The sequence below is a fragment of the Phaseolus vulgaris genome, chromosome 3 (genome assembly GCF_051622355.1).
Source record: "Phaseolus vulgaris cultivar YP4 chromosome 3, ASM5162235v1, whole genome shotgun sequence".
Lineage (NCBI taxonomy): Eukaryota > Viridiplantae > Streptophyta > Magnoliopsida > Fabales > Fabaceae > Phaseolus > Phaseolus vulgaris.
The window spans coordinates 43,035,723-43,053,189 of record NC_143500.1 but is presented as its reverse complement, the minus strand read 5'-3'; the positions used below and the strand labels follow the sequence as shown (position 1 = coordinate 43,053,189).

General features: G+C 36.0%; 2 protein-coding genes across 5 annotated transcripts; both read right to left on the bottom strand.

The window, feature by feature from the left end:
- Positions 1–359: 359 nt before the first annotated feature.
- LOC137807789 (uncharacterized) lies at positions 360–1,760 on the bottom strand. Its single transcript, XM_090299525.1, has 2 exons — positions 1,453–1,760; positions 360–1,139 (listed from the first exon to the last, which is right to left on the bottom strand). The coding sequence occupies exons 1-2, from the start codon at positions 1,583–1,585 to the stop codon at positions 505–507; spliced, it is 768 nt and encodes a 255-aa protein (XP_090155651.1). The 5' UTR covers positions 1,586–1,760; the 3' UTR covers positions 360–504.
- Positions 1,761–3,732: 1,972 nt separating this feature from the next.
- LOC137807788 (P-loop containing nucleoside triphosphate hydrolases superfamily protein) lies at positions 3,733–11,703 on the bottom strand. 4 transcript variants are annotated; one of them, XM_068608582.2, is made up of 13 exons: positions 10,712–11,703; positions 10,467–10,623; positions 10,102–10,214; positions 9,880–9,981; positions 9,135–9,204; positions 8,593–8,648; positions 7,577–7,627; positions 7,238–7,342; positions 7,068–7,112; positions 6,046–6,148; positions 4,982–5,187; positions 4,434–4,520; positions 3,733–4,181 (listed from the first exon to the last, which is right to left on the bottom strand). In XM_068608582.2, the coding sequence occupies exons 1-13, from the start codon at positions 11,570–11,572 to the stop codon at positions 4,017–4,019; spliced, it is 2,121 nt and encodes a 706-aa protein (XP_068464683.1). In that variant the 5' UTR covers positions 11,573–11,703; the 3' UTR covers positions 3,733–4,016. The 4 variants fall into 4 exon arrangements, 2 of the variants coding, with proteins under 2 accessions (XP_068464683.1, XP_068464684.1); XM_068608583.2 differs by having other exon boundaries at positions 10,111–10,214; positions 10,712–11,687; XR_016519145.1 differs by lacking the exon at positions 8,593–8,648.
- Between the last annotated feature and the right edge of the window lie 5,764 nt (positions 11,704–17,467).

Here is a 17,467-nt window from a genome sequence, read left to right as displayed (position 1 = left end):
ATAAAGTTGTATGTGCTTTGTCAAGGTAAATTGAAGCAATTATAGATTCATAATTCTATGTGAATTAATTGCGAGTTGAGACTTTCAACCTTTCGTATGGTAACCATTAGATTCGTAACATTTGCGAATTAATTACGAGGCAAGACTTTGAGTCTTTCATGTGGTAGCCATTTGATATTAGACCATAATAATATGAGCAAAAATAAATTATAACGGTCAATATTGATGATGAGGTATATTAAGCCACAGGCACGGACCTATCCCAATGAACTCTCTTAAAATTCCTTCAATAACTTGATTTATTTAATGTGATAAAAGATTGATGACGTTGTAAACCATATCATATTGTCAATGCAGAATTTAAGATGGCAAAGGATAAAGCGGAGATATTACTATTAATGTTTGAATACTTGCATGGTACTTTATTCTATTTACATACATGTAAGAGGCACGTGACCTGAAATGGAGTGAGGGATATACATTTGTTGATTCAGGTCAAAGGACTTAACTTGTAGTGTTGTTGAATTTGCGATATACCAACAACCCTAAGGAAAAGGCTACAACAGCTGTTACTACAATTCCTTTGTTTTCCCTCAAAACCTCAGCTGCACCTCTTAACATGGATTCTTGCTCCCACTTCCTTATTACTTGTTCTGGAAATTCTGTGATGCACTCGTTTTCATTTCTTTTTACTTCTTCCTCTCTATCTTTGTCATGTTCACTGGCATGGCTATCATTTTCTTCTGTTCTTTCAACTTTACCATTTCCATGCCCTGGACTATCATTTTCTTCTGTTCTTTCAACTTCATTTCCATGCCGATGGCTATCATTTTCTTTTGCTCTTTCAACTTCACCATTTCCAAGCAGATGGCTACCATTTTCTTCTGCCCTTTCAACTTTGCCATTTCCAACTTTCCTGAGCTCACTTACTTTGCTATGTTGCGTTACTTGCTTGGGGATAGTGACATAAAGAATTCCACCGTCAAACTTTCCGGCTATCCTATCCATATCAGAGTCCAGTGGAGCAGGAAAAGTCAGCCGAAAATGATCTTGTTTCCATGCATTTATTTGCCTTTCACCCTTTACAACAATACGGCCATAGCTATCAACTTGGAGCTTCACCTCTTCCTTCCTGAATTCTGAATAAGCAAGACGAGAAAAAGAAAAACATCAGTTATTCTTGTTTTCAATCCTTATTGAGAACTGCACAAGAAGTCCTACCAATTGCAAATGAAACTACTAAATAAATAGTTTTCTTGGTAAAAAAAATGGCACGCGTGCACCTTAAAAGAAGACAGGTTTTTCAGTTGGGTGATTCTCAAGGGAAACAAACAAGCAAGCCAAAAAAGTACAAATAAACTATTCACATTGGTATCTCAACTGGGTTTATGGAATTCTTCTTAGTTCATACGCATATTCCTTGTTCAAAAGTGAATTAGGTGTTTGAAATACCGGGAAGATCCACCAGAAGGTAATGGCCCGCAGAGTCATGTGTCCATCCAGAATTAGGTACTATCTGTTCTACAACTGGAGTTCGTGCCCAAGTTCTTCCTCCAACCACTGTATTACCCCTAGCACTGGCCATTCAGAACGAACTAAAAACTAATATGAGCTTCAAGATGGCAAGAAGTTGGTATTGAAGAAGCGTGAATGTTATATTTTGCATGCAACCTGGGAATGGTATATATGGTGGTATTGATGGGTGCTTTAGTTTATATGTTTCCTTGATGATCAAGTTGATGGGTTGGGTTGCTTTGCTTGCATGAACATTGATATTCGAAACTTGAGTTATTCCTACATAAAAGTTTTGGGTGGTATTGAGTATTGACCTATGTAGTCTTGTAACACGTGCAAAAGCATATTATTCCTTGCGTTGCTTATCTCCAGTTACCCTCTTTCGGCGGAGACTGATCACATATCCATAATTCATTTATTTTCTTGATCTTTTAAATATCTTTGGTTTGTGTCATTTTTTTTATCAATACATAAATACAGCTTAAAATTGTTAATTTTAGTTTGGAGGGTCAATTTGATATACTCTACTCGAATTACTATCGACAATGAGGATATATTCGTATGTGCTTATGGCAGTAACAATATGTACGTTATAACATGTGACTTCGAACCTATGTCATGAAATAAGGGATTTCTTGTTTTATAAGCAAATGCAAATAATAAGTTTGGAAGAAATAATAGCCGGTTCAATTATGGTGCAAATATTATTTAAAAAAATTTCTTCTTTGGGAGATTTATAGTCAATATGCACAATTGTTTTTACTGTGTTTGCAAATTTCTAATGACTCGTTTAGGGTGTTTTGTATTTAGTTTACTGCAAACCTAACTGAATTTTTTCAAAAGAAACTCTTTTTTTTAATAAATTTATCTATCTTTTATAACATACATGCACTAAATAATCTACCTTTTCAATTTCACCAATGAAAAATGTTAAAAAAGATGAGGTTATGATTGGAATGATGAAAAGAGACGAGATGGCACTAAAAAAATTAAATAAATTTAAGTATAATGATACAACTTTAATTTTAGTTTTAGGGTTTTGGGTTTTGGAAAGATTAGGGTAACTTGTTTTTGTTAAATGTGTTTGTATTCAATTGAAATACATAAATTTAACTGTAACACTAGTTTTCCTCCACCTCTCTCAGAACCTCGTTATTTTGTTATTGGTATTTAACTGCAGAAATATTGGCTATATGCATATTGTTATGCAGGTTGTTGCTTTTTTTGTAGGAGTCCTCTCTACTTAAATAATAAGAAAAATAAATAAAATAATTCATTTAATTAAGTATATAAAAATTATTATAGAACATCAATAGCAGAAAGTTGAACAATGTTGAGACATTAGAATTCATCCACAACATCTATGGAACAAAAAGAGATAGTTATATATAATTGTAAACATATTAACAAATTAAAAAGAAAAGCAAAATAATTGATTATATAATATCTATATATTTAATTATATTTGATTCTAATAATTCACACACCTCTGGCTTTCAATCATTTTAATCCAGGATTGGTTCTGAGGATGCCAACGGAGAGGGTGTTCTTTAATATTCTCAACAAAGACTACAAGACAATGGCTTAAGTATACTTCACCAATATCTCACTTTCTTAGATTGCCAAAATAACTTTTCAATTTTCGTATTATTTCGTGTATTATGGGCTGTTGTAAGTAACGAAACTATAATACTGTTGTGCACCATAATTTAGGTAACCATGGGATTAAGAGCCCGAGTTTGTTGAGGACATCGGAGGGTGACTTCATGATGAATGGAACCTTTCTTTACTAAGTGAGGAAAAGATGCAATATTTTACAAGACAGACATCACTGCAAAGCCATGCAAGCCAAGAAGCATTAGAATCGAAGTCTCAGCTCCCGCACTTCTGTACTGTTTATTTTATGAAAAAAAAATACTTTATTTTTCCCTTTGATGTTAATTTTAAAGAATAGAAGAAAAAATAACTTAGGATAGAAAGTAAAAGAGCAAACAAATCCTCTCAGTGTATGAATAGATTCCATTGTATATTCGTTGTATCTATAAAATCATCACGCACGACTGTTCGTACTTGAAGGATACAATAACACAAGCATATTTCGTTTGCAGACGACTTTCACACCAATTATTTTTCAGCGTAACTCATGCCTATAAATGTGAAAGAAGGAGCTGGTACAAGGGAAAAAAGGGAAAGAAAAACCAACACCCACACGCCGAGTTTGAGCTTACTACATCCGGTGTATATATTTAATATTATCATTGGACAAGATTTACATCATTTCACACAAAAACAGAGCCTGCGGCATCACGTTCTTTTTAGCCAACCAAACAATTCAACTCAGTTTTGTCACATAAACTACTTCTCTAACAAATGAAAGTATGAGATTAACCCCTCTATTTTGATTACATCAGGTAAGAACTTGTCTTGTGACGGGTTCAAATCCTGGAAATAACTTGTCCAGTGCATACTTTGTGAAAGCCTTTTGGCATTGCGTCTCTCTTTTAGTCCTCCTCCACATCAAGTCCGCCAATCCTGTGTCGTCTCCTATCAAAAACAGCTTTGAAGGATTCTCGTTCTGCCCGGATTCGTTCTTGAAATATGCTATGCTTTTTTGATTCCACACTATTACGGCTTGGAATATCTTCTTCAGGTAATGGATTAGATTTCTGTACGTTAATATAAAATGGAAAGGTTTATATAAAGGATCTTCCCCGTGAAAAAAATCTTCAACTTGGGGCAAATCAGCTAATAGAATGCTTAAACATACAGCCTATTTACTTCCGGAAAAGGATGGAAAACAGACCCAACACAAAATCTTGAAAGATAGATTATTATCAGAACTAACACCAAAAAAGAAAAGGACAACTAAATAGAATGCTGTTCCTGAAATTTAAGAAACATGAAATCAAACCACTAACCAGATTGTATCCAGTACCAGGTCCGATCACTATAGACAAAGCATTTACCTTCCTTGCAGCCCCTATTGAAAACCCTGTCTTGCCACCCTGAAAGAATAATTGCAAAGAGAGGGGAGCGGGGATGTGGAGATTAAGGAAATGGCTAAGTAATGAAAGCCAAAAAAACAGGTTTTACCACTGTTTTTGTAGCCGTGTTTCAACAGCCAAACCTAAAATTGAAATTCTCTCTTATATATTATAGTTTTAAGTAATTTTCCTTTTTCTACATTTCGATACCCTCAACGCCTCAAGCAAGAGAAAAAAAAAATAGAAAGATGAATACAATTCAAAAAACGGACACCAATGAGCTGACAGCTCATGCCTCCGTCTTTACCATACAGCACTTCATGACTTAAGATTCAATCCCTGCATGACCCCCTTTCCCTTCCTTCTTTCCAGAGGAATTTAAACAAGAATGCAATTTTTGGTACCAAACTATAAGATTGAAGGAGACTTCAAATAGTACTTTCTAAGCTTTCAGATAACAGCACAAAACAAATATATCATACCTGATCACCCCAATGTACAGATTTTCGTTCCTTGCCATATTGATGAATTAACCCAGACAGAGCATTAATATTGCCCTTCATACCTTCAGTTTGACCAATGTCATCTTCACCGAAATCTTCTGACCACTTGCTTTTACCCAATTCCCTGACTTCCGTTGGATGTTCCCCTTCAGCATCCCAGTTCTTCCCAGCCTTTTTCAGGAAACCTAAACTTCAAAAGCTTAATCAAACAGAAAAAAACAAGACAAACATGGTACTTAAACCCACCCAAAAACCTCTAATCTAATTATAATCCAGGGATGGTATTATAGCTTGGACATATTTAATTTGTATAAAAAGTTCAAAATAAATGCATTTCCAATTCAAGAGAGGAAAGGGGTGATACTAAGTTGGTACTAACATAATTTTACACATTACTAAGAAAAGGGCATAAACAAGTTTATATTTTAATTATGAAATTGAAAACAACATGCATACAAGTAGGAATATGATGAGCATGCATTGTAAGTGAAATACTCCAGAAATCCCAAAGAAAAATAATAAGACTCCACTGTATAGTACACAATATTCCATTTAAGAGAGCTTAGTATTTCTCACCTTAACGAAATCCAAGGACAAGTGACAGTAAAACAGCTTTAAAACCAAATTGTTTAATTCACTTACAAAATACATAAAATAAAATAGGTGTTAATATTTTCTTGATTTCCTTTTAATCATGTCCTCCCTAGATGAAAATTTATATCATGCCAATTATCACTAGAAATTGTACATCGTCCCTTAAAAAGTACAATGACTTTGTCACACCGTTCTTGAGACACATAAAGGGGGAAGATAAAAAAATATCAAGATACACCACCCATCCCAGTGTTAACCTGAATGCTTATGGTCCTAATTTTAGCAAGGTTAGGCACTTCAAAGTTACAACTCTAAGCAAGCATGATCATATCCAATATATAATGAAAAATAAGATACACAACTACAGTAGAGTTGGATATCAGTGATGAGATGCACCGCAAATAGATAAAATACAGCCACACAAATAGCAACTGGTTAGAGCACCCTACTTGCATCTTCCCCAACAATAGGGTCAACAACTTTCCCAGCTTCTCTCCCTTGAACTGGAGGTAATACATCACCCAGATCATCGTCTTCCATATCCATGTCAACCTGGAATAGGTGCAATATGAAACCAATCAGTCCAGGTGCGCTACTTGAAAATTTTGTAAAAACAAACAGAATTTCTCATTGCAAAATATTATAGAATATTCAGCAACAAAAGGTGTGTAGGTATTTGACAATGCATACTCTACATCCGACAAGGAAGTCAAAAATACAATACACTACAAATTAAAACAAATCTAGTTATTATTATAGCTAGATGACTAAAGCCATAACAACAAACAAAATAGTGAAACTACGATAGTTCCACTTATATTTTCTAGAGCATTTTATTATTAAAAATAATCTGCCTGTGTCAATCTCAGTCCTATGAACACACATCAGAGTAAAGACACTTGCAATTCAGATGAGCCAAAAATCAGTGCCCAGAAAACGGACAGATAATTGAGCCCAATTAACAGAAGGCATGAAAAGAAATAAATAAAACATCTCCAGCAACATTGTACGGTAGTGTAATTTATATGGTAACCACACATATCATTCAATTAGAAACCACTCCATTAATAGTATATATACACTTCATAAACACAAGACAGATTTTAACAAGTGATTCTGAATTTACGTTAGATTCATTTTGTACCTCTAAACATGAAATGTTTTATATAATAATTTACTACAAAACAAAAAATTATTAATATTTACCATATTAAATTTGGTATAAAACATGGTCATTAGAATGCTAACAAATACACAGAAGTAAGCTTGCATAACATCGCCTTTGACTAAACATTCTAGAATTTTTTTTCCACGAAATATTATTATTTTCCCTTGGTTGTGCCTTTTCTCCTTTCTCTCCATAATTTCTTCTTTAACCCACACTCCAAAAAAAAGAATAATATTTGAAAGTCTTGACACTAAATTACACACAAAGGCTCAAGAGATAAATATGTGCAAATATTTTAATTACCTCTAGTATCCTGCTTTCCTTTAGATCATCTCCATGAAATAATGACTGCCAAGTGAATAAAGATAAACAATGAAGACACTAGTAATAAGACATTATTATACAGTTTGCACTAATGTTATGGCTTGATAATGCCACACTTTCAACCAAATAACACCAGATCTACAACAAACCTTCACATCAAGCTGCAGATACAATGCCGAAGCTTCTTCCCATTGCTTAGACATCTTTTCTATGTCTTCCTGTGTAAATCCATGGACATTCCTAGCAGCACAACCCTGAAGAAAAATATCAAAACAGCAACTATAAGAATTATTTGCTTATATATGAGAATTCGGTCATCAATGATTACCAAAGCTTTTAAACTCAATATACAAAAAGTCAATCCCATGTTTTGAAAGAGAAAAACAAAAGGAAGGAAGGAAAGGCTCTCTGTTAAGATAATGAATTATTGGTTAGTTTAAAGGCTAAAAGAAAAATAGATGATAGGTAGAAAGAACAAGTAAACGCACCACTGGGTCCTTGTATGTAGCTTCTAAAATATAAACTTCGTAGCCCGATCTCTGAAAGCAAGAGAAATATTCATCAGCAAAGGAAACACAGAACAAACAGATCTCATGTACCTTCTCTTTAATTCATGTATCTATTTAGTAATGAAATATGTACTAATCACTGGAACAGTACACAGAGGCTACTAGCATTTATTCATGTACGTCAAAATCAAACCAACTTTTAATTCAAATACATATAGACTGAAACTTCAGTAGATTGTAGCACATTTAAAACAAAAGAACATGGGAGAAGAAGTAGTATGAACCTCCCTATTTAAAGTTAGTTCGTTATCTATAATCTTTAACAGCCTTGTGCATAACATGAGTCATACAAAGTCTTATGATGGGAGCCAAATGTGTGAACAGTCCTATTGAATTTGCAATAAGGTAGGAATGTAGGAGAATTAGAAAATGGTTAACTCCCTACCCACACAGCTATGGTCCATGGAGACAACTATACCTGCCAAAGCTAGAGACCAAAAATAATAACAGAAAAAGGAAAATCACGATCACCCCTCCACTATTGGTGGATCACATCCAAAATATAAAATAATAGAATACCTACATATCCTGGCTAAGTATATTCTTAAGTTTCTTCTGCTGTAAACCAAGTAAACCCTACCCTCCACATCTTACATCAATGTCCTTGGCCAGTCACTGATTGGCCTCTCTATAATTAAACAAGACAAACAACAGTGAAGCATAATTATAGATCACTTTTAATGGTAAAACTTGGTTATTTGCATTTATTATTAATACTGAATGCAGTTCTTATCCTCTACCCTTTTGTTTGCTAGTTTTCCATACAAAATCATAACAAGAAACTGTACATGCTTTACAAAACTAGGTAAACTACAAGGCACATGAAACATATGTCGACACCTATTTCTGAGAGCATAGGAGAGAGTATTGCAAAGATATTGTGAGTCGTCTTGAGCACACATGGCAGAGGTTGCGAGAAAGAAAAAAGGGTATACCTTTGCAGTTGCCCAAAATTGAGCAAAATCAGCTACCCGCAGATTGCGGTCATCCACTAAGATGAGGCACAAATACCACCAAGAAAAGGGTCACATTGCCGAACAAAAAACTGCATCTGTGGTTAGTGCATAAATAGGCAGTGCATGGACACTGCGTCACCACTTAATCTAAAATGAAGCCACATCATTGAACTTATTAATTTTTTTAACAAGCCACCATAGCTCCCTCAACCATTTTCTGATTCTATGCTTTAAGTTATTATAATTCACCTAAGAAAACAATTTCTTTTGGTTTCCGGAATAAAAGATTATTTAGGTAATTTCACATAAACACATACCAGAGCAGATCAAATCAGTACTGGTTGCAATTCTATTAAGAAGAACACAACAGATAATTCACAATAAATGTGCATGCACCTCAGGACAAAAGGCAGAATTTTCTATTAAGAGCAAAACAATGACTTGAACAAGATAATATCCGAAAAAGTGGAAATCATTTGTTAAGAATAACCCAGCTATCATATTTTTAATGTGATGCATACCAATAATGAAGGTGAAAACTCCTTCCTCGACAGTTTTCTTGAAAGCTTTCAACATACTTGACCGATAAGCCTGTCATGATTGGGTGTAAAACAAAAAAATATATAATCAGAGAAGGTAATTAAGTGCATATCAAGGAATTCACAGAGAACTTGAAGCAAATGCATAATATCACAAACAAGAGCTAATACAATAGAACTTAAAACATTGACTTTTCCAGTATTTCTCAAGCAATTACGTATTTATATATGACAAGGAGCCATAATAAATAAAGGAAAGAAAATAAGAAATAAAGAAATTCCTAGCAACCAAGCTGCTATGGCCTAGTTCCCATTTTGCTACCATATAACATGCAAGCCAGCTCCCAAACACTCTGCATTGCAAAAATTAGATTCCACTGTCCTCTATGTACCAATCATTGCAGTTTCTGATATTTCCATTTGAAATCTACTCCAAAAATATCACAGCACAAAAAAAAAGTCTAAAGGCTCAAATCCATATAGTCCATGTAACAAGTCTTACCATGATCAATTTTTTTTATATATAAACTTTAAAAGAAAATAAGTAATAATAAGATAAAACAATGAAGTAGACCCAATCAATCACATAATGCCCTCCCTACAACTCATTCCCAATTAGAGAAATTGCATGGACAAACAAAAATCTAGTACAACAATTCTAAACAAATGACAGCAAACATTTGTAATACAAATGACAAAATACAATGCTCAGTATATGAAACGCTACCTCCTCCATTTCAGGTTCATAACAATACTCCATGACCTTCTTGGTGACAGGCTTCTTGTTTCTGCCTGAGCTTGAAGATTTTGATGCCTCACTATCCTCGACCTTTTAAGAGAAAATACAACTATCAATACAACTTCCACCAGAACTTATGAACTGATCAAAATCGCATAGAGAACAACAAGAAAAATCAGTCTAAATAAAAATAAAAAAGGAGTCGTGAACCTTTTCAACCTCAGTCATAAAATAATCGTCCATTGAATGAATTCGAGGAGCATCACCGCCATTTTCAACCTCAAGATCACGCAGCATCTTTGCCAGGTAACTCTTACCACTACCTGTAACAGATTCAAACGCGCAATAAAGATCCCAACAGAAGGAAATAATCAAACATGCAAGCATTGTACTGATGAATTTGCATCCACAACTCCTATTCATTTTATATAATAAATAAACAAGTAGTCTATCTACTGATAAAAAAAAAACATCGAACTGAGAAAACTTGCACAACAGCACTTCCTCAACACAACAATATAAAAAACTCTGCACGAACAGACAAACAAATAACGAAACTCCAGCGCAGACCACACCTGGAAGGCCCCGAAAGATTATCACAAAATGATCAGGCCGCGAAGCCCGATGAGGATGCCGAAATAAATGTGAAGCATCAATAAATTTAGGTCTGACAGCAGAAAACTGGTTTAACGAAAAAGGTTGGGAATCTCCCGAGTACTGCTTCGACGGTTCCTGGTCAAAAGAATAAACACACGCAAACTAAGAAATGTGCAAGTGTAACAACTCAAAATTACAAATCTGAGAAAAAATAGAAACTTGCCTCGGAAGGAAAACCGGCGGGGTGATAGGGCTGAGGTAAAGAATGTGGTTCGGAAACTTGCGAGTACGACGAAGGAGATGAGCTCAAGTGAACGGGAAAAAGAGAAGCCGGTTTCTTGGGCGGTGAAAAGTACGTTTTCAATTGATTCATGGATGGTTCCATAGGAAGAGGTGGCGGCGGCGAAGAAGGAAGAGGAGGCTGAGGGTGACCCCTGAAAAATCTTGAAGCTTCCATGTTATTATCACAAGAACCGTTGTTGTTGTTACCCGCAGGGTACGGGTAAGGATAGTGACCAACTCCTCCATTCAAGTTGTGTTGATTGTGGTGGTTCCCTTCCGGGAAATTAACATGAGGCGGTGGTGGAGGCATGCCAACGTGAGGAGCGTGAGAGTGATGGTAGGTGGCGGGGGAAACGTCGGGAAAGCGTTGGGAGGGGTCTGAATAAGGGTGGAAGGGGTGCGGGGAAGATCTGAATTGGGCATTGTGAAGGTGGTGCGGCGGAACGGCGTCGTGCGGAGGGAAGGCGTTTTGAGTGTGTTGTGATTGGTGTGGCGCGTGAGTGTGGGGGAGAGAGGGGTTGGTTCCGTGATCGCGAATGAGCTGTAATCTGCGCTGGTCGTCGGAGAAATTGACGGGGTTGTTGTTGTCGTCGTGGATTCGGGGTCTCTTGAAGTTTGGGAAATTAGGGTTGGCGGGGGCGTAAGAGAGAGGGGATTGGTGTGGGTGATCGGGTGGGAATGGGTGGGAGTGATAGGGTGGGGGAGGAGGAGGAGGGGGAGCGGGGCAGAAGGGGAAGTGGGTGAGGGAGCAAGTGGGGCAGAGATTGGGGGAAGGAGTGGGACGCCATTGCCGATTATCCATTGTTACTGAAACACAGGATTCTTGAAGAAGAGGTTTTTATTTCAGAAAGTTGTCTCCTTCCTTCCCTTAACCAGAGATTAACCCTTCAGTAAACCCACAATTTATGCTCCCTCCCTTCTGCCTCACAATATAACTATTTATACAATTAAGTTATAATATACTATATTCTCAACTTTATTAATTAAATCACTTACTAATCATATAATACATATATTCCTAACTATTCAACTTTTTAATTAAATCATAATTATTTTGTTTGAATTTTCTTTTAACAATGAGAAAAATTACATAGCAACCGTTTTACAATAGAGAGTAACATTTAAATATATATATATATATATATATATTAATGATATATTACGGTTAAATACGTTTTTTATCTTTATACTATAACATTAAATTTATTTTGTTTCTATTTGAAATTTTAAACCATCTATGTATTTATAGTATAGAAATGATTGGAATTGATCATTTTGTATGTAAAATTATTGTTAATTTTTTTAAAAAATTAATAGTTTTTTCAAAATTTGTTCGTTATTGTTTTGATTGTAGAGAGATGTCACACTATAACTACTTCTAATAGGTTGATGAAATGAAACTTCAAATTGAATCAGTTTCACCTACAAAAGGACTCCTTCCAATTATTTTCTTAATATGAGCATTTGAATTGTCTAAAGTTTAGATTACGGACAAAAATCTTCAACCATTAGAATTTATAATGGATTAACACCTTAGAACGTTAAAAACACAAGTCAGACGTCTCTCTACAGGGCAGTTATTTTCCACCACTCACAATGGAGCAACCCTACAATGATATTAAGTCTTGTTTAACAATTCAATTGACTCTTTGAACTTTTGCAACAAAGTTCAATGTTCATTGGCAATTAACTAACCTCATGTTGCAACCTCGGTGGCTTTGGAAAACCTTAAGCACGAAAGTTATGAACTCTTTCAAAATATGATGGAACAATTTGTTAAGGTATTTTTCACCATATGTGATCTCACCGATAGTGGCAATGCACACCATGATTAAAGTTGGGTATTTTGGACAAAAGCATGTGGATTACTTATAATACTGGCACTCTCACATTAGTGCAGGTTTGTATTTTTAAGCTAAACATGAAATGTGAATTTTTATAACCTTATATGCATTAACAATGGACTAAACATGTTTTATCCACGAAGTTCAATACATCATATTTTTAGTTTCCTTGTTAAGGTTACGTTCCTCCTCCTTATTTCACTGTGAATTGCATCCAACTCTCATATTCTATTGGGTTTTATGAGTTTTGGTTTCTCTGTTTTCTGTTTTAACAGAGCCTATATATTACTTGTATTCCTTTCACATTATATATGAATATAATACTTTTTCCTTTTATCTTATCATTTACCCCTTTTCTCTTTTCCACCGCATAACCTAATGCGTCCACCGCACAATTACAATTCAATACATGTGCCATCTGTCACAAACAATTAAGCAGCAAGGAAGATCATTGTGCTGCATAATGTGGGCCATGGAGACCATATTTCAATATGGTATCAGAGCGGGTTAAAGTCCCGCTCTGCTTCCGCTATTTCTTTTGTTCTTGTTTCTGCTTCTGGTTCTTGTATTTTTGTTTGTGTTTCGTGATGGAAGGTAACACTAGCCGCAGTAAAGATCCCACCCAGAATCCAAGTATTAGTCAAGATCCCGCTCAAAATCCAGGCAGTCCTTACTATCTGCATGCTGGAGAAAACCCAGGAACCGTTTTGATCAATCTTCAGCTTGACAGCAACAATTATCATCAATGGAGTAGGGCTATGCGTCGTGCACTTCTTTCAAAGAACAAACACAAATTCATTGATGGCACTCTACCCGCTCCAGAAACAGGTACTCCTCTTCAAGAAACGTGGGAACGGTGGAACATGATGGTTATATCATGGGTAACACGAACCCTCAGTGAACAAATTGCGCAGGGTGTGGTTTACATAGAGGATGTGAGGGAACTCTGGGAAGATTTACGTGAACGTTTTTCAAAAGGAGATCTTTTCAGGATTTCGGATCTTCTTCAAGAGATACATTCCATGAGGCAAGGTGAACGACCAGTGACTGAATTCTACACTGATTTGAAAATCTTATGGGAAGAGCTTGAAGCACTACGACCAACTCCTGATTGTGAGTGCAAGATCAAATGCAGTTGTGCGTTAACCAAACACATCCAGAGGTATAAAGAGTCTGAGTACGCATTGTGTTTGTTAAAAGGTCTGAACGATACTTATCTTATTGTTAAGACACAAATCTTATTAATGGAGCCTTTACCCAGTATAAATCGTATTTTTTCCCTCATCATCCAACAAGAACGGCACCTAGACAAAGTTTTTAAAGTCAAAGACTTAGGCGATTTGAAGTTCTTCCTTGGTCTCGAGATAGCCAGATCTAATAAGGGCATTCATGTTTCCCAAAGGAAATATAGACTTCATCAACGATGCTGGTCTACTTGCTGCTAAACTTTGTGCCACACCTATGATGAAGGATACAAAGAACATGTTTCAAGAAGGAATTCCCATAAAAGATGTTACTGCTTATCAAAGACTCATTGGGAGGCTACTATATCTTACAAATACCAGGCCCGACATAAGCTATTGTGTCCAGTTTCTAAGTCAATTTCTGCGGGCACCAACTTCAGAACATCACAGTGATGCACACCGTGTTCTACGCTACATTAAGGGAACTCTTGGACAAGGGCTTTTCTTCTCTGCCAGTTCTGATCCCCAGCTTAAAGGTTTCTGTGATTCAGATTGGGCAAGCTGTCCACAAACTAGGCGATCAACAACCGGTTTTTGTGTTTTTCTGGGCTCTTCGCTGATTAGCTGGAAATCCAAGAAACAGTCTACTGTGTCGCGATCATCATCCGAAGCAGAATATCGTGCCCTCGCTACTTTAACCTGTGAGATTCAGTGGCTGAAGTATTTGATCGATGAGTTCAAGATAAAGGTCCAGACTCCAGCTGTTGTCTATTGTGATAATCAATCTGCAAGGTATATAGCTCACAATCCAAGCTTCCATGAAAGAACGAAGCACATAGAGATAGATTGTCATGTTGTACGTGAAAAACTACAATCCAAACTTTTCCAGCTACTGCCAATCTCCTCCAACCATCAAACTGCTGATGTTCTTACAAAACCACTTGAACGTGGTGATTTTATTTCTGCTATTTCCAAGCTTGGGTTGATCAACATCTACCGCTAAGCTTGAGGGGGGATATTGGGTTTTATGAGTTTTGGTTTCTCTGTTTTTTGTTTTAACAGAGCCTATATATTACTTGTATTCCTTTCACATTATATACGAATATAATACTTTTTCCTTCTATCTTATCCTTTACCCCTTTTCTCTTTTCCACCGCATAACCTAATGCGTCCACCGCACAATTACAATTCAATAATGTGCCATCTGTCACACACAATTAAGCAGCAAGGAAGATCATTGTGCTGCATAATGTGGGCCATGGAGACCATATTTCAATATATTCCATTGTCTCCACTACCTCCAGATATCCATAGAGGTTTTTCAAAGTTTGTGTTTGATTTTAAGATCCAACCCACTCTCCATTATGTGTTTCGCAAATTCATTTTGAACACTGGAAACTTCTCTACTTTCATCAACACTTGGAGTCACAGGGCAACCCTGACTTAGCCTCCTCTATTTTTTATCTACCACTATTGTTAAATAGATTTTGTTCCACTCGTTTTGGTTTAAACTCAAAAGTGTTTGGTTCAATTATTTTTCTGTTAGTTATAATGGTGTTTGAGTGTGTAAAACATTGCTCTTATGATCCAAGAAGCACATTTTGGTTTTCAAATTCCAAATTACATAAGATACTAGTAATTCTAATAGTGATGAGGTAATACAACAAATAAGATTTCATGTTTGAAATGTTGGATTAGGATTCCTCAATCATATAATGAAACGAGAATAATGATGATTAAATAATACATGGTAGACCCGTGATCGTATGGCTAAGGGACGAAGACATGATCTTGATCGGGTTCCCCTTTAGGGTGTATCGCTTAGAATGGAATTATGTGAGTAGAGAGACAAAGAGATGAGAGGCTCGAAAATCCCTTTAGGGAATGAGTTTCGGCCGTGTGATGTTAGAATATGAGGGTGTCTCTTTAGTTGTCTGGTAATCTCTATTTATAATACACCCAAGGAGAAACCCTAATTATTTATGGTAATAGTAATTACGTCCATCAAGTAATTACCAATAATATAATAGGATAATTATGGTAATTGATCAATTAATAAGATAAATAATCGTGAGGTGCCACATAATATTCTTACATTCTCCCACTTGGCCAAAGGATTATTTATTATGAGCATTAGATAAGTCTGGCTAGATTTTAATACTCATTTTAGTCCTAAACTGTAATTGTAGCAGAGAAATATAGTCTTTGAATCAGTATTCAACTCAAGACCCCCATTAATCATACTACAATACAAATTTAAAACTTAAGTAAATTTTAGGATCACTTGATAAATAAGCCCTTTAGACTTTGATTTGTACAGTTAGTGTCTATGTATATTTAGGCATGTATAAACATATTTAAGGACACACAGATCAAGGTAAATGAGGAAATTTTATTAAACATAAGTAAGTACAAATATGCTAAATAAGGTCTTTAGATAATCCCATCTTCGAAACATGTTCTTCGAATACTTTAGGTGGGAGACCTTTAGTCATCGGATCCGCAAGCATATTTTTAGTACTAATATACTCAACACAAAGCTTATTTTCCTCAACTCGCTCACGTGCGAACAAGTACTTTGTATCAAGATATAATCCAGCGCCACTCAAATTGTTATTGTTCGAAAAACTAACGACGGCTGAGTTATCACAATAAAGCTTCAATGGCCTGGAAATGGAGTTAATGACTTTGAGTTCAGCGATAAGATTTCGCAACAACATTCCATGACAAGTTGCATTGTACACTTCAACATATTCTGCCATCATTGTTGAGGTTGTTGTTAATTGCTGCTTATGACTCTTCCATGAGATAAGCCCGCCTGCTAACATAAAGATATACCCAGAAGTGGATTTCTTTTCATCTTTGCATTTTGCAAAATCAGAGTCAGAATAACCCACCACTTCTAAATTGTCACTTCTTATAGTCTTTTGTGCCTTGTAGATATCGAAGTACTTTCTTAGCTACTTTCTAGTTATCTAGACCAGGATTAGATTGATACCGGCCTAGCATTCCAGCAATGTACGCGATATCCGGACGAGTACAGACTTGAGCATACATAATGCTTCCAACTACAGATGCATAAGGTATCATCGCCATTTGCTCTTTTTCAGCCTCTGTTTTCGGACATTGAAAAGAACCGAAAACATCTCCCTTAATTACTGGAGCCACAGAAGGAGAGCAATGTTGCATGTTATAACGAGTGAGGACACGGTCAAGGTAGGCCCTTTGGGATAATCCCAAAATCCCCTTAGCTTTATCTCGGTATATTTCGATGCCAATAACATAAGCGGCCTCTCCGAGATCCTTCATGTCAAAATTATGCGAAAGTATGCGCTTTGACTCATGCAACATGTCTATACTATTACTTGTCAATAGAATGTCATCTACATAAAGGACAAGTATAGTAAAGTTGCTCCCACTCATCTTGAGGTAGGTGCATTGATCCACTTGATTCTTAAGGAAACCTTGTTTCTTCGTAACTTCATCAAACTTTATGTACCACTACCGTGAGGCTTGCTTTAGCCCGTAAATGGATTTCTTCAGCCTGCAGACTAGGTGTTCTTGACCTTCAGGTTTAAAACCTTCTGGTTGTTGCATATACACGTCTTCATACAAGTCGCCGTTAAGGAAAGCGGTCTTGACGTCCATCTGATGTAGCTCTAGGTCAAA